Raw genomic sequence first — 18,999 nt, 5'->3', positions numbered from 1 at the left:
GAACATGGATCAACTTGTCAACATTGTCATTCCCTAAAATACTCCCTTTCCATCTGAAAAGCACTTCCCATTAATGTCAATCCAACTACTACATGGGTAGTTTTTTTAAACTGATATTTCCAAGTGTGATTCTGAGAAATAGTTCTTTAATATCAAGACCCAAAAATATCTCAAGCACTGTTGAGGCCATGCCAAAGAAAATGAAGAAACTTCAGTAAAGACAAAGCCCATAAACAATAAAACAATGAGGTCAATCCAGTGTATAAATTTCATTTAAAGAAAAAAAAAAAAAAAACCCACCACCAAACAAAATCCCAACAGGAGTTCAGGCAGCGTACAAGTTAGCAAACAGTGCAAAGTTAGTCAACCGTCTTCTGTGTCAAACACCTTCAAACTGTGAACTTCGGAGAAAAAACTGACTTCAATAAAGGCTACCTCACACGTGTAGTTGTTTTTTCAACAGATATTACCAAGTGTGTTTTGGAGAAATAGTTCTTTTTACATCAAGCCACTAAAATTTCTCAAGCACTGTCGAGGCCATGCCAAAGAAAATTAAGAAACTTCAGCAAAGACAAAGCCTATAAACTATAAAACAATGATGTCAGAAAAAGGTGATAAAGGTGCACACATTTTATGCTGCAAGACAAACTGTTTGTCTTGTCCATGTGTCAAAACAGAAACTGAGCTTCCGAAAGCCTTTTTAAATTTTCAGTTTTCAATGACCCAAACACTGTTTATGTGATCTACCATCACCATTTTCTAAGAATGAAACTTAGCATGTTTTCCTAATTGCATTTGCAACTGTAGTGGAGAACTAAAATGTTTCACACAGGTGCTGCAACAGTGTGGTTTCTCACTTTTGTGAACTGGCATGTGTTATTTCAAGTTTCCTTCCGCCTGAATCTTTTCCAGAGGTGCTACAAGAATGTGGATTCTCACCTGTGTGAATTCGCATGTGAGTCTTCAAATGAATCTTCTGAGCAAATCTTTTCCCACAGGTGCTACAAGAATGTGGCTTCTCACCTGTGTGAATTCGCATGTGTATCTTCAACTGACCCCTCTGAGTAAATCTTTTCCCACAGGTGCAACAACAATGTGGCTTATCACCTGTGTGAATTTGCATGTGTCTAGTCAAGTTTGACTTCCAAAAAAATCTTTTCCCACAGGTGCTACATAAATGTGCTGTCTCGGAATTTTGAACACTCAGGCCTGATACGATTTGCTCCAACTCATTTCTGTGCAAGTTACCATCCTTGATTTCACCCTGATCTGTGTCAGGAGATTTGTGAGAATGGAGCTGGTCACTGCTTGGTTCTGGTTCACTGTGGTCACTTTCTTCACGAGCAGGAAAAGTTTCAGTCTCCTGCTTTAGAACAACCGTTTTTTCCATTTCAGTGGTACGGAGTTCCAGCTGTTCCTCTTTAATCTGTGAAGGATCCTCCTGGTGTAGACTGGAGTTCTTCTCCTGGTTACAGACCTGCTGATTTGTGAACCCATCCTCGTCCTTACAGTCATGTTGTGGAAAATCTGAAGGGACATATCAAAAAACATACATTTGAGAAATAACAAGGCAAGCTTAACCATTAGCAGGTCTCTACATGGTAAGCATATGGCTTAGATATACCTATGAAGGCATGTTGTGGGGAGAAACCGTTTTGCTGCTTATGTGAAAACCGTTTTGCTGCTTATGTGAAAACCATTTTGGCTGCTCATTTACAAATTCTACAAATAATATAAACAGATGATCTACGATGAGAAAATAAAGATCATATATAATCAAGCAAAAGCACAAAGTGGTATCTCTTAAATTTTGTTATCAAAGTGCACAAAACATTTAAAAGTTTACTTAAAATTATTCAAAAACTTTACAGGACACTCACTGCAGGATTTATTTATTTATTGTTTAGATTAACCATTCATTGCCTTAAAGTTGGGGAGAATGGGAGGTAGAGCCTACAGCTTTTCAGGTCCCTCTTCTGTGGAAAAAGCTGCCAGTTTGGATTCGGAAAACAGACACTCTTTTTAAAAAAAAAGATTAGGCTTAAAAATTTCCTTTTTGATAAAGCATACATTTATGGCTGGATCAGGTGGCCCTGATTAGGCTCATTGAGATTTAAACTGGGTGAGAGAACCAATCTTTCTTATACCTGGGGGTATAGAGTTCCACAGCCTGGGAGCAGAACAGCTAAAATCTCTGCTTCCCATTGTGGTGAGGCGGAAGGAAGGCACAGAAAGCTGGATAGAAGAAGAAGAAGATCGAAGTGAGCGGACAGAAAAGGTAGTGCTTAACAGGTCAGAAAGGTAAGGAGGTGCGAGGTTACAGTGGGGCAAAAAAGTATTTAGTCAGCCACCGATTGTGCAAGTTCCCCCACTTAAAATGATGACAGAGGTCAGTAATTTGCACCAGAGGTACACTTCAACTGTGAGAGACAGAATGTGAAAAAAAAATCCATGAATTCACATGGTAGGATTTGTAAAGAATTTATTCGTAAATCAGGGTGGAAAATAAGTATTTGGTCAATAACAAAAATACAACTCAATACTTTGTAACATAACCTTTGTTGGCAATAACAGAGGTCAAACGTTTACTATAGGTCTTTACCAGGTTTGCACACACAGTAGCTGGTATTTTGGCCCATTCCTCCATGCAGATCTTCTCAAGAGCAGTGATGTTTTGGGGCTGTCGCCGAGCAACACGGACTTTCAACTCCCGCCACAGATTTTCTATGGGGTTGAGGTCTGGAGACTGGCTAGGCCACTCCAGGACTTTCAAATGCTTCTTACGGAGCCACTCCTTTGTTGCCCGGGCGGTGTGTTTTGGATCATTGTCATGTTGGAAGACCCAGCCTCGTTTCATCTTCAAAGTTCTCACTGATTGAAGGAGGTTTTGGCTCAAAATCTCACGATACTTGGCCCCATTCATTCTGTCCTTAACACGGATCAGTCGTCCTGTCCCCTTGGCAGAAAAACAGCCCCATAGCATGATGTTTCCACCCCCATGCTTCACAGTAGGTATGGTGTTCTTGGGATGCAACTCAGTATTCTTCTTCCTCCAAACACGACGAGTTGAGTTTATACCAAAAAGTTCTACTTTGGTTTCATCTGACCACATGACATTCTCCCAATCCTCTGCTGTATCATCCATGTGCTCTCTGGCAAACTTCAGACGGGCCTGGACATGCACTGGCTTCAGCAGCGGAACACGTCTGGCACTGCGGGATTTGATTCCCTGCCGTTGTAGTGTGTTACTGATGGTGACCTTTGTTACTTTGGTCCCAGCTCTCTGCAGGTCATTCACCAGGTCCCCCCGTGTGGTTCTGGGATCTTTGCTCACCGTTCTCATGATCATTTTGACCCCACGGGATGAGATCTTGCGTGGAGCCCCAGATCGAGGGAGATTATCAGTGGTCTTGTATGTCTTCCATTTTCTGATGATTGCTCCCACAGTTGATTTTTTCACACCAAGCTGCTTGCCTATTGTAGATTCACTCTTCCCAGTCTGGTGCAGGTCTACAATTCTTTTCCTGGTGTCCTTCGAAAGCTCTTTGGTCTTGGCCATGGCGGAGTTTGGAGTCTGACTGGTTGAGGCTGTGGACAGGTGTCTTTTATACAGATGATGAGGTCAAACAGGTGCCATTCATACAGGTAACGAGTGGGGGAAAGAAAAGCTTCTTACAGAAGACGCTACAGGTCTGTGAGAGCCAGGGATTTTCCTTGTTTGAGGTGACCAAATACTTATTTTCCACCCTGATTTACGAATAAATTCTTTACAAATCCTACCATGTGAATTCATGGATTTTTTTTTCCACATTCTGTCTCTCACAGTTGAAGTGTACCTCTGGTGCAAATTACTGACCTCTGTCATCATTTTAAGTGGGGGAACTTGCACAATCGGTGGCTGACTAAATACTTTTTTGCCCCACTGTATGAAGGTGAGCAGAAGAAGCTTGTGGAATATCCAGAATTTCACTGGGAGTCAGTGAAGTTCCTGAAGAACGGGGTGATGTGCTGGTAGGAGGGAGTTCTGGTGATAATGCGAGCAGCAGAGTTCTGAACCAGTTGAATCTTATGGAGGGATTTTTGGGGGAGACCATGCAAGAGAGAGTTGCAGTAGTCAATGCGGGAGGTAACAAGACTGGGCAAGAATGGATGTAGACTGGGTGACAAGAGAAGGACAAAATCTGTTAATGTTGCGTAGATGGAAATGGAACAGGTGAGATTATTGATGTGAGATTTATAGGAAAGTGAACAGTCTAGGATGACACAAAGGCTATTAAGCTCAGGAGAAGGGAAAACTGTGGAGTTATCGATAGTGAGTCAGAAGTGGTTTGCCTTCAAAAGGTTGGATTTGGTGCCAATAAGGAGGATTTCAGTTTTATCCTTATTGAGCTTAAGAAGGAGTAATAAAGGTAATATTAAAACCAAGTAGCTGCTGACATTGTTGGAAACTGGAATTGGCTGGGCCACGCTATGAATCCTGGGATAGGTTGGGCAGCGAAGGATACACCCGACCCATCCTTCAAATCTGGAAATGAACGACACATTTGTTGGCCGCATTTGGAGGAGTCTTTGAATTTGGACAGCCTTCATCGAGTCGCTGTAACGCAATCGGCCTACAAATGCAGCCTCTGAAGGATTTGATTTCGTGGCTCAAGAGTTGGGAGTTCGCCTTGTATTCGGAAGGTTGCCGGTTCGATCCCCGGCTTGGACAGTCTCTGCCGTTGTGTCCTTAGGCAAGACACTTCACCCGTTGCCTACTGGTGGTGGTCAGAGGCAGCCTCACCTCTGTCAGTGCGCCCCAGGGTGGCTGTGGCTACAATGTAGCTTGCCATCACCAGTGTGTGAATGTGTGTGTGAATGGGTGGATGACTGGATGTGTAAAGCGCTTTGGGGTCCTTAGGGACTAGTAAAGCGCTATAAAAATACAGGCCATTTACCATTTGATTTTATTAGCCGACGTAATCGTGACTAGTCGACAAGTCGTGGCAGCCCTACCGTCACCTAAGAGCCAACAGAGCCCTAAACAGGCCATGACCCCAACCCCGGGTTGAGCCCTCCAAGGAAGATGCTCCTGGGGAATGCACCGACGCCCCAAGCCTGTCGCTACCCCCACACCAATCACAACAGCAAAGGTGGGACCAAACTATGACCCCCCTCCACCCCCCACCCCCACTAGGTGATGGAGCTGGTCAAAGGAGCCCAGAGCAATTGATCTGATGTGGTGGCAGAGGCTGTATCAAGACTAATGTAATCTAATAGATAATTTCTATATTGGTTAGAATTAGGATTATTTTTCCAGTTCATGAGGACTGTTTTCTTGGCTATGCATAGGGCAGTGAAAACCATATGGGCTATATTCTTTTCTGTAGTGACATTATCTAAGCTGCCCAACAAATACATTAAAGGGGAAGTTGGAATGTTACATTTCAGACACTTCGATAAGTCTTCACATATCTCGCGCCAAAACTTCTGAACTGGTGGACAGAACCAAAGAGCGTGGATATAATTGTCCGATGAATTGGTTTGGCAGTGTGAACAGTTGTTGGAAGACGTGAAGCCCATCGTGAACATCAGATGACCTGTAGTGTACTTTATGTAGAATTTTGTATTGAATTAATTGAAGACTGGGATTTCTAATTAAATGAAAGGTTTTTAAGTATAATCTGAGACCAGAAGTTTTGGTCTAAGTTATGTTGGGTTCAAATATTGAGGAGGAGCACAGGAGGTAATCTACTTTCAAAATAACAACACTGATCCGGCCGGGTGGAGTCAAACGATGATTTTTGATTCCTGACTTACAGAGCATAGGCAGGTGTTTTATACCTTTCAGGGCTTAAATTTAATACGCCCCTTCAACGTCACTCAGATACAGTTCATACATAGGTTTCAATACCACAATGACTTTTAACACAGTTTAAAAATAACATTGTCTCCGTCTCCACGGCAGATGCTTCCTGTCAGCCTTCTGACTTTCACTTCTCGTCTGGAACACCAGACCCACACCCTGCAAGAAACTGTTCCTCTTTTTGCAGAGACAATTTTGCAGTTGCCAGCAAACATGACTAACCTCTCACCTATACATGAGTCTATTCTACTATGTGAGTGTGTGTGGGTATCAGCATGAAATGCACTCAGTTTCACCTCTCCCTTCACCAGCTGAACCTTGTAACCTTTTCCACCAGACAGAAGGCCAGCACGTACACATCTAAGATTATAACAAGCATTCAAAAGCATTTAAGATTATAGATTCAACTCAACAGTTTAAAGTGGTTATCACTGCACCTGTAATAAAGGCTAATTGGGTACCAATATCTTTAAACATCTGAATACAATATCAATACTGCAGATTGTATTATTAATGCAATGGTAATGATGATGATTATTAACAACAGCAGCAAAATATATCTCTAATCCTCACACTCCCTCTCTTGGTGACCCTCTTTCCTTAAAAAAAGAGGGTCACCACACTTTACGTGTGTCATTGCTCTGACCCTCTCTAGCCGTCCTCTGGCTCAGCCAATCAGACAACAACCTCATGTCATCTAGGTGGTCCAGTAATAAACGTCAGCTCCCCCCTAAGAACACTCCATGCGTGACATTAGGTTTTTTCTGGGTCCCTCTCTTGTGGTCCATTAGGCCTCGGGCCTCAAGGATCCTCACCCCTATGCTCGCCGAGATCTCCTGCAAAGGAACAAAACACCTTTTCCTACGCCTCCCTAACTTACCATGTTCATCAACATCCTGTACACAAAACTGTCGCTGCTGCAAGTGCCTCCCCTCTGACCTAAAAGTCACCTTTCACAATAGATCACAAGAAAATCATTATAAGCGCCTATTCTACTAAAAGATCAAAAAGAAAACAACCATTTTAATCAATTAAGTTTAAACACATAAGCAATTACTCATGCGTAAATTTCATCAAAGCTAAACGCTGCCCAGAAACAACTCCTGTGTGTTAACACTAACTTCATTTTAAAACTCACATTTCCCGTGTCATAACCTGTTCTTGATATAGCATCTTTATTTCATTTTGCTCCTCTATAAACTAGAGTTAGCTTCCACAGTGGCCTCTTTTGTTAATGGCACGAATTATATCAACAAGTTTTTCTTCTTTCCTATCACTTGTTGCTAAGCAAGCTCAACTTCAGTTATAAGCTAAATGAATTTCAGGCCTTTGGCCTGACAGGTTTATGGATTCTATGTGTTTGTAAGCATGTGCGCCCTCTAGTCACTTAGCACAATAAATTGCCTGGACATTCGCGCCAAACAAAGCTTTTGACCTTCATTAATAGACTGAGCCACAACTCTTTAATAAGCACCAAAATGCAATGTGTAAAAATCATTTCTATGTATAAGCTCTCTCCTCTATCCTAAAAATAAATCTATGTAATATCTGTATGTGTAAGCCTGCATTATAACCACTTCTTCTAGAAATCAAACATTTTCTACTCCCACAATCTTCACTAGTTTCCCTATATCTTTTATTCCCACAGTTTCCCTTAAAGTTTTGTACACTACTTCTTATAAACACCGGCATTTTATCTTCTAAACAGGATTCAGTTCACTTTAATCCTCTAACCTTAACATTAAAAAATAACAATTTCTGCCTCAGTTTTACCATATCTAGATTATCAAAAAACTCCAAAAGTCATAAAATGATCCTAAAACCTATTTCAAACCTTAAATTCCCCCTTTTTTGACACATCTCATGTGTCAAACTAAAAATGCTTCACCCAAGCTTAGGAAATTAAAAAAATTAGTCATCCCAACTTTGGTCCAGTCACACAAATTCACTCACATGCATTCACACCAGCTTTTTGCTGATAGTGGAGACTCCCGCGCAAGTAATCAGATTCTCCACCCTCAGCAACATGAGCTCATTCATTTGTCTTATTTTGTTTTAGGAAAATAGTTCTTTATGCTTTTGGACTGGATTGAATCGCTACAATCCTTTTAGACAGGGACTTACGACCTGATTAGGTCCCCACAGGTAGCCTTCTCCTCAGCCAGTTGTAATCTGGAAAGCCGGGAAGCTGATAAATCCGCTTCCCATTTTGCAATAGGAAGTGATATTGATTCATCTGTTTTAGAAAGCATTCTGTATATTTTGGAAAGTAATTTGGGGGTTTTAAGAGTAAGAAATTGTACCACACTTGGTGGTGTTTGTAGTTCAACTTGACCCGCTTTAAATTTCTTTTTTACTATGGATTTAATTTGTTGATATTCTAAAAAGCTTTTCTTGTTGATCCCATATTGTGTAACTAGTCTGTCAAATGGAATAAATTCTGTTCCTTCTAATATATGTTCTAAGTATTTGATTCCTGCACCACTCCAATCTGGAAAGTTTATCATATTATTGTTTTGTAATATGTCAGGGTTGTTCCAGATAGGTGTACGTTTGCATGGGATTAATGAAGACTCCGTCAATTTTAGAAACTCCCACCATGCTGTCAGAGAAGAGCTGATGCTGACGCTTTTGAAGCATTCATGTCGTTGGATATTTGAGCTGATAAATGTTAGGTCTGAAATCTCTAGATTATTGCAAAGTGCTTGTTCTACATCTAGCCAAGGTTTGTCTAAGAAGGTATGTTTTAGCCATCCTGAGATAAACTGAAGAAGTAGTGCTGAAAGTTAGGTAGTTCTAATCCTCCTTTATCCTTGGTCTTTTGTAGTGTTTTTAAGCTAATAATTGGGGGTTTATTTTTCCAAAGGAGTTTGGACATATGAATCTAGAGACCTGAACCAATCTTGTGGCGGTTTAGTTGGGATTATTGAGAATAAATAATTTATTTTTGGTAAGACCATCATTTTTATAGCGGCAACCCTTCCCATGAGTGATATGGGTAGACATTTCCACCTAGCCAGATCACCTTCTACTTTCTTTAAAAGTGGGATATGGTTTCATTTAGTTAGATCTGCAAGCTTGGGAAAAACGATAATACCTAAATATTTTATATTTCCCGATTGCAGTGGTGTAGAAGAAGAATTATGGAAGGGGCAATTAATCAGAAGGACTGTAGATTTTGGCCAGTTAATTGAGTAATCTGATATTCTTGCAAGAGTTTATCAATTCAATCACCCCAGAGATATTGGTTTGTGAGTTTTGGGGAGAAAGTAACAAATCATCTGCATAAAGGCTGATTTTAAGTTCCACGTTCTTGCATTTTATGCCCTTAATTACTGAATTCTGTCTAATTGCTGCTGCTAGTGGTTCAATAGAAATTGCAAACAGTGAAGGGGAGAGTGGGCGGCCCTGCCTGGTGCAATAATTGTTTAAACAAAATCAGACAGGTGCATAAATTTTGGCACTGTTGTCATTTTATTGATTCCAAAACCTTTAGAACTAATTATTGGAACTCAAATTGGCTTAGTAAGCTCAGTGACCCCTGACCTACATTTACAGGTGAATAAATGTAGGTCAATTGTAAGTTTCCCTCCTCTTTTAATTTTCTCTGAAGAGTAGCAACATGGGGGGTCTACTCTCAAATGACCTGAAGACAAAGACTGTTCACAATCATGGTTAGGGGAAGGATACAGAAAGTTGTCTCAGAGATTTAAGCTGTCTGTTTCCACAGTTAGGAACATATTGAGAAAATGGAAGACCACAGGCTCAGTTCAAGTTAAGGCTCGAAGTGGCAGACCAAGAAAAATCTCGGATAGACAGAAGCGACGAATGGTGAGAACATTCAGAGTCAACACACAGACCAGCACCAAAGACCTACAACATCATCTTGCAGCAGATGGAGTCACTGTGCAACGTTCAACCATTTCAGGCACTTTACACAAGGAGATGCTGTATGCAAGAGTGATGCAGAGGAAGCCTTTTCTCCGCCCACAGCACAAACAGAGCCGCTTGAGGTATGCTAAAGCACATTTGGACAAGCCAGCTTCATTCTGGAATAAGGTGCTGTGGGCTGATGAAACTAAAAATTAGCTATTTGGGCATAACAAGGGGTGTTATGCACGGACTGGGAATCTTGTCAAAGTTGAGGGACACATGGATTCCACTCAGTATCAGCAGATCCTGGAGACCAATGTCCAGGAATCAGTGACAAAGCTGAAGCTGCGCCGGGGCTGGATCTTTCAACAAGACAGCGACCCGAAACACTACTCAAAATCCACTAAGGCTTTCATGCAGAGGAACAAGTACAACGTTCTGGAATGGCCATCTCGGTCCCCAGACCTGAAAATTACTGAAAATCTTGGGTGTGAGTTAAAGAGAGCTGTCCATGCTCAGAAGCCACCAAACCTGAATGAACTAGAGAGGTTTTGTAAAGAGGAATGGTCCAAAATACCTTCAACCACAATCCAGACTCTCATTGGAACCTACAGGAAGCATTTAGAGGCTGTAATTTCTGCAAAAGGCAGATCCACAAAATATTGATTTCATGTCCTTTTTTGTGGTGCCCAAATTTATGCACCTGCCTGATTTTGTTTAAACAATTATTGCACACTTTCTGTAAATCCAATAAACTTCATTTCACTTCTTAAATATCAAGATATCGAGAGTGTGCCTTATGTATGAATGAAGAAAAAAAGAAACAACATAATTTAAAAAGATGTTTGAAACTCAAGAGGTCAGAAATTCCACCAAGCGGAGCATTTTTAAAATCAGGGTCAAACCTATACTTCTCTATAGTTCATAAACATGGAGCAGGACAAAGACAGCGCTCTGTATGTTATAGACATTCATCAACATCTGCTTGCAGCAAATCCTCTGTATCCAGTGGCCAGAGAAGATTAAAAAAAATGTAGTCAAGAACAAACCAGGAACCAATAGCAATACCAGTTCTGAAAGAAAGTGATGATGGATTGGCCACACAATCAGCAAATCCACCAATAACATCACTGCACAGGCCTTGTGCTGGAATCCAAAAGGGACAGAAGAAGAAAGAACCAGAAACACATGGCACAAGGGCACAACTATCATATTGTTGTGTGGTTTGTTAAAAGCTTAGTTTCAAATCAATATTTTAAACTGATTGTTCAGTCCTAATGGGGATAATTATGTTATCCACAAAAGGTCCAGTGGATGTACTTAGTCATAATGTATAGGGGTGCCTCTAGAATTTTATTCATATGGGTGGCCATATGGGGGCTACTGAAAACTTTGAGGTGGCACACCAAAAGCATAATTCAGGGGGGTTTTTTTGTTTGGTTTTTTTACATGTTGATATTCAATATAGGTCACTTGAAAAATGTGGCAGAAGGAGTGATGACTGCAATTTGTGAGGGACAAAAAAAAGTGACAATATGAATGACAAAAATGTATATGCAGGAATAATTAACAATGTTTCAACTCATTGTAGGGTGTCTTCCTCTCTCTTGTACTCAACTTAATTATTTCCAACTTAGGACAGTCCTGACAGGGGCGACACTTGGAGGGCTAGACATTTTGGCTCTTAGAATATTACGTCAGTTTCCTTGTTGCAGTTCGTCCTTAGATTTGTCATGTGTCTCTATAACATATCTCTGAGGTCTCATTAGGACCCAACGTGAAATAGATTTCTTAATACAAAACGGAATCTATCTATTAAGGTTTTGCATACCTATTCTGTGCAACTTTACTTCAGGGTTCCACATGATGCCCAGCTGCTGCACGGACCAACCGCCCCCAACATGTCCGGCTGAATAACGACTGCTCATCTACAATCACAATGAACACCGGTGTACCACAAGGCTGTGTGATGAGCCCTTTCCTCTACTCCCTCTTCACCCACGACTGCAGACCTGCCGGTGGTTCTAACACCATCATTAAGTTTGCAGATGACACCACGGTGATTGGCCTCATCATTGACAACGATGAGGCCGCCTACAGGGAGGAGGTGGATCGTCTGGCTGAGTGGTGCGACACAAACAATCTGCTACTTAACACTGAGAAGACCAAGGAGCTCATCGTGGACTACAGGAGGAATGCTGACCCACATCCACCCATCTACATTAAGGGGACAGCTGTGGAGCGTGTGAGCAGCTTTAAGTTCCTGGGAGTTCACATCTCCGAGGATCTCATCTGGACGACCAACTGCTCCAAGCTGGTCAAGAAGGCTCACCAGCGCCTCTTCTTCTTGACGACTCTGAGGAAGAACCACCTGTCCTCAGACATCGTGGTGAACTTCTATCGCTGCACCATCGAGAGCATCCTGACCAACTGTATAACAGTCTGGTACGGGAACTGCTCTGTCTAGGACCGGAAGGCGTTGCAGAGGGTTGTGAAAACTGCCCAGCGCATCGCCGGAGCACCACTTCCTGCCATAAAGGACATCTACAGGAAGCGGTGTCTGAAAAGAGCTGGGAAAATCATCAAAGACCCCAGTCACCCATCACATGGACTCTTCACCCTCCTGCCCTCTGGGAGGTGCTACAGGAGCCTCCGGACTAAGACCACCAGGTACCGGAACAGCTTCTTCCCCACAGCTGTCAGACTCCTGAACTCTGCCTCCTGACATCTGACCCACACTAAACACATGGACTGGACATACACACACCCACAACCATCTACACACACAATGGACGACTGTACCCTCATACACACAATAATAACATGGACTGAACCACCACTCACAACCACTTTATATAGCTTCTGTAGAAATTATCCACATATCTCACTTATCTTAACTGCACTACTGTATAATTCTGTGTAAATAATCATTCTGTACAATACGATAATTTTTAAATCTACAACTGTTTATAACCTGCATAGTTCACATTTCTGTATAGCTGTATATCTCATATTTCTGTATAGTTTTTTTATATTTATATCCTGTTCATAGCTTGTACTCACTACAGCCTGTACATACTTATAGATAAAGCATATTCATAACATACTTCATACCGTGTACATTATAACATACCATAATAGATCCATTTCTGTAATATACTCACATATCTATATTATTGCTAATATATATTTGTAATATATCTATATCATGGCTAAAGCACTTCTGGATGGATGCAAACTGCATTTCGTTGCCTTGTACCGGTGACATGTGCAATGACAAAGTTGAATTCTATTCTATTCTATATGTGAGCGATATTCAAATATTCTCTCTCATGCAGTGAACAGCAAAGAATTCTGTCTACATGCACAAAGTCATCATTTATGAGGCGTACAGCTTGCCACTCCAACTTGGTCCTTGTGGCCAATAAGCCAGTCTTCATCATCTCAACATTTTTCTACATACTGTGTACAGTTCTGGACTAACATGACTTAAATATGGTGGAATATTTTGTTTTTTATTAAACAGAAGATTTGAAATCCAGTTTTTATTTTACTATGCTAACAGAAAACATGTCTTCAGTGAGGCAGTATCCCAGGCAGTAATGCACGCCATGTGTCTTTTTGACATTTTGATGAGTCATATTCATTTCTATATTATGAAATCTGTATATGACACTTTTACATACCTATTCTGGTCAGCTTTACTCCAGGATTCCACAACAAATCCAGCTGTTCTCTGGCCCAGACATAAATGCTTTCAGCTTCCTGCTTCAGTTCAAGCTGCTCTCCTTCCCCACTGATGGAGATTTCCTCCTGTTCCTCTTTAATCTTTGGAGGCTCTGTGTCCTGCTGGTCCAGACTGGAGCTCCTTTCCTGGTCACGGACCTGCTGATCATCCAGACCTTCATGTTCAACAAAGGGAGGAAGAAGAATCAAAAAGGATTAAAAGGGGTCACCTATTGAGAATTTACCTTATGGTTTCAAGGGCTCTTGCATTCTTGCAGATGCTGCCACAGAAACATTCACTCATAGTCATGTGTTCATTGGGTGATGTTGATGTTGTTTTTTGACCAATGCATTAAACTACATATTTTTAGATATAAGTTGTAACGGACGCCTGTTCTTACACTTGAGTCTAAGGTTTATTTTGAGCACCTGACGGCTCTTTTTTGCTTCTCATCTATAAATTACATCTATAAAAGGTAAATGCAAAAACTGAGTTTTCTCCAACCTTTTCGGTGATTCGAAACGCTGTTTACATGCGGACGGAAGGACCAAATGCATCAAAAAATACCCATGTTGGTGTGGACGTAGCATAAAAGAGTTAATAGTTTTACTGCTACCCAGGGCTCGTAAAATTTCAAAATCCCTGGTAGCCCTTCGGGCAGGGACTCTTCAGTTTTTGGTAGCCCAAAATAAATTTAAGTAGCCCGAATAAAAAAAGAGCAATTTTTTGATTGATGTTTTGTTTCCTGTTTTGTTTCCGTTACAATATTATACTTTAATGTATAATATTGTAACGGAAACAAAACATTAATCAAAAAATTGTTGAAACACAAATTACAACATTGTATAAAAATTACAATCATCAACTCAAATACTTGGTTCTAATTGAACAGAAATTTCTATGAACTTGTAAGAACTGTGTAGAACATGAATCAGTCTGTTTCAGATCCTGAATTTGAAATTTCCACTGAAGTCACGGATAAGAGGCAAGTGGAACCAAGATCGAGGCCATTTGCCTTTTGAAGTTTGCAAAGACTGCTAAATTGTGCCACTCTTTGCAACATAGTACGCTGTTCTAAACAGATCTTTCAGGTTTATTTTAGTATGTTATTTGCAGTTGGTGTTTGTTCTGGGAAAGATATTGCAGACTGAGCAATAATGCATTTCCAATGGGGGCCTTTCTTAAAATTACTGGTCCCAGTAACAGAGGCGCTTGTCGACTCAGAAATCGAGGGAAAACCAACAACACACCCGGCAGAACATTATGTTATTTACACGGTTGCACATAAGTGGTCCGCATGTGCGCATTCGCTGTCAAAATAAAAGACGCGCACCAGATAAGAAGTTGCAACGCGCGTTTGCGTCCATATAAAAGGCTGTTTTTGTCCGCTAGAGTGGGATTTTCACAGCACATTCTGCACCACATCTCTGTGCGTTCATCATTTGTTTGAAGCCAGCTCACCTCCTGCAACCACTTTTCCAAGAATACGCGCTTGTTTTGTGGTTCGAACTCCTTCTGACATTTCTTTGGAGGTGAAGGAACACCAATTGCTTAAAGGAGCTTGCTTCTTCGACATCTTTAAGAGTTCTAAACAAATGTCTGTCCTCCTCCAGAAAATCTTATGTACGCAAACAGGTGTTGCAACTTCTTATCTTTTTTATTTTGACAGTGAATGCGCACCTGCGGACCAATCATGTGCACCCCTGGTTATTATTTAGCTCGTCATGTTGCAGCCACAGAAATTCTTCTGTCCATGAAACCATAAAGCTGCACTTTCTTTTTGCCTTATATCCTGCTGCTTTTACACACGCACTCACATAACGCTCAGCGATTCTCTGCGCGATCAACCTCTCACATGTTTAAGCTTGCTGCGGGAGATTTCACTTGTCATGTTTGCATAGTAAGTAGGGCTGCACGATTAATCGTTAGAAAATCGCGATCTCAATTCATACTTATGTGCGATCTCATTTCCAAATGACAACGATTAAAAAAAAAAAAAAAAAAAAAAAAAAAGGACAACAACGACTGTACCGCATTTTGATCCGGGACGTAATCTGCATGAAGACAAGCGCTCACTCTTCCTGCTCAACAAATGACAAGGGCGGAGCCTTATACCACGTGATACCGAAGCTGGCTGCTAAAATTATCAGGGAAAAAACAACGGAGAGCACGTCAGGGATGACGAGAAAGTGACTGGAGAAAATCCGTCCCGGTCAACCACCCAAACATCGGGAACCTTATACAGCGCTTCCCTATATCCCTATAAAGTAAATCCGTTGGGCATCTTTCTTCGCCTTTAGACAATAATTCTGATGGCAAAAGAACCAAACGGGACAGGAAAAAAAAAAAAAAAAAAAAAAAAGGTAGGTACCCCCAACAGAATTTGTTTCCCCTGCATCGGGAGGATGCGCTAGGCTGTCCAAATCATGCACAAACAGTATCCCACAGTTGTTTATGTTTTTGAACCCATTTTTTGATAGCAATGTTGAATATTATTACACAGAGGGGAAAAAAAAAAACTACACGTAAAATAATTACACCTCCGCCTTTCTAAATGGAGGGACAGTTGCTGCTTGTGTATATGCAAGTGTGTAAAAACTGCAGATAGTAAGATTAACAGTATTTTGAATCTATCTGCCATTGCAGAAATTAATCTCATGTAAACAATAACATGGCGCACAGCGTGATGTGAAAGGCACACATCTCTGACATTGTGTGATGAACTCCATATTCTTCGACCACAGGTAAATGCAAAAACTGAGTTTTCTCCAACCTTTTCGGTGATTCGAAACACCGTTTACGTGCGGACGAAAGGACCAAATGCATAGAAAAATACCCATGTTGGTGTGGACGTAGCATAAAGGACTTAATAGTTTTACTGCTACCTGTAATTTATTGCAGCTTACTTTTGTTTTATTATTTTCTATCAAAGGTTTAATGTGTGAAATAACTGCAATGGAGTTCGAAAACAAAATATTGGTGAGTGTGCTTGGTGGGAATATTTTTTCTATACGACATTACGGTGTTCTGACAAACCATCCTACTTTGGCAAAACGTCCTACCGTAAGTAGTTTATGCACATTTCTGCTTTCACAGAGTAATTTCACCACAAATTTAAGTAGGTATGATGGTTTGCCACTTAACTTTGCCCATCAGAGTATACTTGTAGCTCATATTCATAAACCCAGGATGGTTTGCCACTACATTTTACACATTAAAGTATGGTTGTAGATCACAGTCACAAAGGTATCATGGTGTGGCACTTGATTTTACCAGCCAGAGTATGTTTCTAGCTCAGATTAACAAAGGTAAGACGATTTGCCACTTAATTTAGCTGTTAAAGTATGCTTGTAGATCACATTCACAAAGGCAGGATGGTTTGGCACTGAATTTTATCAGTCAGAGTATTTTTCTAGCTGATTTTCACAAAGGTAAGACAGCTCGAAACTTAATTTCGTATTGTGCGCATGCGCAGAAACAATGGGTACGATGATTCGTCGGTAGGATGGATTCTCAGAAAACCGGCTCAAAAGCCGCAACAGTAAAAAGGAGATGAATACCAGAGTGTTAGTGAGATAGAGGTTTTATCTTAAATTGGCATAGCAGGTTGGCTAAAATGGCTACCGAGGCAAAGACTAGTGAGCTTCCTGAAAGCCTGCGTCAGGTATGCTTTTATCAACACCAGACTAGGTGGGGCCAATTAGCACCAGCTGAACATACTGAGGAGATTAGGGGCTAAACAGGAACGTAACAGGTGGCTAGTAGCCTTCAGTAATAGCAATAATTCACACGGCAATAACGAAATACATTTCAAACTACATTTGGGCCATTTTTTTGTAATCTGTAGTGGAAAACATTTTAAGAGTAACCTTCTCAACACTGCACAGATATAGCTGCATACACTTTACTGGGGTGTATTACTAGTTTAGATCAATGCATTTATGCAAAGCATTTAGATCATGCCCAAGTAAATCACACAATACCGCAACCCCCCACACCTCCACAAATTTACACACCTGTATTGTGTGCAGCAGAAGTTAATCTCTCCTTGATAAACTCTCTCAGATGCTGAACTGAAGACATTATTGCAACAACAACCGATACCGCCAAACCAACGTCTTCAAACTTAACTCGGGATCTCTCAATGGCCCCATTGCCGCTATTCTTCTTTTATTGCTCTTACGGTAGGCTGGAGGTATCAAGGGCGTAATACTGCCCTCATCAGGTCAGTCCAGTCCAACATAAAGTCTGGTACTTTGCAGAAAACTGTAATTTTGCCATGAGATTATTAGTGATATCCTGGAATAAAGAAAGAAGAAAATACTTTGATTTAAGTTTGATTTATTGGAAAACCCTTTAGTTTGATCCAGCATTAATCATTTAACAGAACAAAGAATAATCCCTTCATTGATTATAGTCACTCTAAAAATAATTATATAAAATCTTTTTAATAAACGAGGGTCTCCTGATTTCTCTGGTACGGTCTATGAAGTGGAAGTGAAATAACAATATACAAATACATTAATATAAATAAACTACATACATTTAGAGCACAGAGAAAATTAAAGTTTCATGTGGAGCAAATGATCGTGGACAATTAGGATAAGGCTGTTGATGTGGTCGCCCTTCTCTTCCCCTCTGATAATAACAGCTAACATTTTTAACAACAATTTAACAATTTATCACTGTACAAAAATAAAAAGTATTCATGTTCATGTTGAGTCTGAGTCTGCAGAAGGTCGCAGTGCAGTGGAAGACGTCATGTCTCAGATGTGCTTAAAAACCTTTAAATTGATTAAAAATCCCAATCTGCAATTAATACAATACAAAATACTGCATAGAGTGCACTATACAGGTCATCGAATGTTCAAGATGGGCTTTACATCCGCCAACAACTGCTCACACTGTCAAGGCAATACACCAGACAATTACATCCACGCTCTTTGGTTCTGTCCACCAGTGCAGAAGTTTTGGCACGAGATATGTGAAGACTTATCAAAGTGTCTGAAATGTAAAATTCCAACCTCCCCTTTAGTATGCTTGTTGGGAAATTTGGATGATGTCACTACAGAAACTAATACAGTCCACATGGTTTTTACTGCTCTATGCATCGCCAAGAAAACGGTCCTCATGAACTGGAAAAATAAAAATAATCTTAATTCTAGCCAATATAGAAACTATCTAATAGATCACATTAGTCTCGATATAGCCTCTGCCACCACATTAGATCAATCCTTCTGGGCTCCTTTGATCGGCTCCATCACCTAGCGGGGTTGGGGGGTCGTGGTTTGGTCCCGCCTTGGCTATTGTGGTTGATGTGGAGGTTGGGATGGGCTTAGGGCACCTGGAGGACCCCTAGAGGCGTTATCCCTGGAGGGCTTAACCCGGGGGTTGTGTTCATAACCTGGTTAGTGGCTCTGGTCGCTCTCAGAGGTTGTTCTCCTCGTGGCCGCGTGCAGCGGGGCTGGAGGATGGTCTGTGCTGGCGGACGGAGGTTACTGGCCTGGTGGCCTGGCTGCCCCTGAGTGGATCCGGGGCGGGCGTGGGGGTTTGG

At 41.0% G+C, this 18,999-nt stretch overlaps 1 protein-coding gene across 1 annotated transcript; it reads right to left on the bottom strand.

The window, feature by feature from the left end:
- Positions 1 to 853: 853 nt before the first annotated feature.
- Positions 854 to 17,528, bottom strand: LOC148097491 (uncharacterized). The gene is made up of 3 exons (XM_087832158.1): positions 17,462 to 17,528; positions 13,405 to 13,620; positions 854 to 1,527 (listed from the first exon to the last, which is right to left on the bottom strand). The coding sequence occupies exons 1-3, from the start codon at positions 17,526 to 17,528 to the stop codon at positions 854 to 856; spliced, it is 957 nt and encodes a 318-aa protein (XP_087688284.1).
- Between the last annotated feature and the right edge of the window lie 1,471 nt (positions 17,529 to 18,999).

This window comes from Neolamprologus brichardi, chromosome 18 (genome assembly GCF_056152115.1).
Source record: "Neolamprologus brichardi isolate AB-2024 chromosome 18, ASM5615211v1, whole genome shotgun sequence".
NCBI lineage: Eukaryota > Metazoa > Chordata > Actinopteri > Cichliformes > Cichlidae > Neolamprologus > Neolamprologus brichardi.
Note: the sequence above shows the minus strand (reverse complement) of the source record. Positions and strands in the feature narration are given on the sequence as shown.

Excerpts from the sequence above, each read along its gene's own strand:
- LOC148097491 (XM_087832158.1), bottom strand. The coding sequence starts at position 17,528 with ATGTCTTCAGTTCAGCATCTGAGAGAGTTTATCAAGGAGAGATTAACT. Across the intron at positions 13,621-17,461 it reads TTCTGCTGCACACAATACAG|GTCTGGATGATCAGCAGGTC; the intron begins GTGTGTAAATTT and ends TTGAACATGAAG. Across the intron at positions 1,528-13,404 it reads AGTAAAGCTGACCAGAATAG|ATTTTCCACAACATGACTGT; the intron begins GTATGTAAAAGT and ends ATGTCCCTTCAG.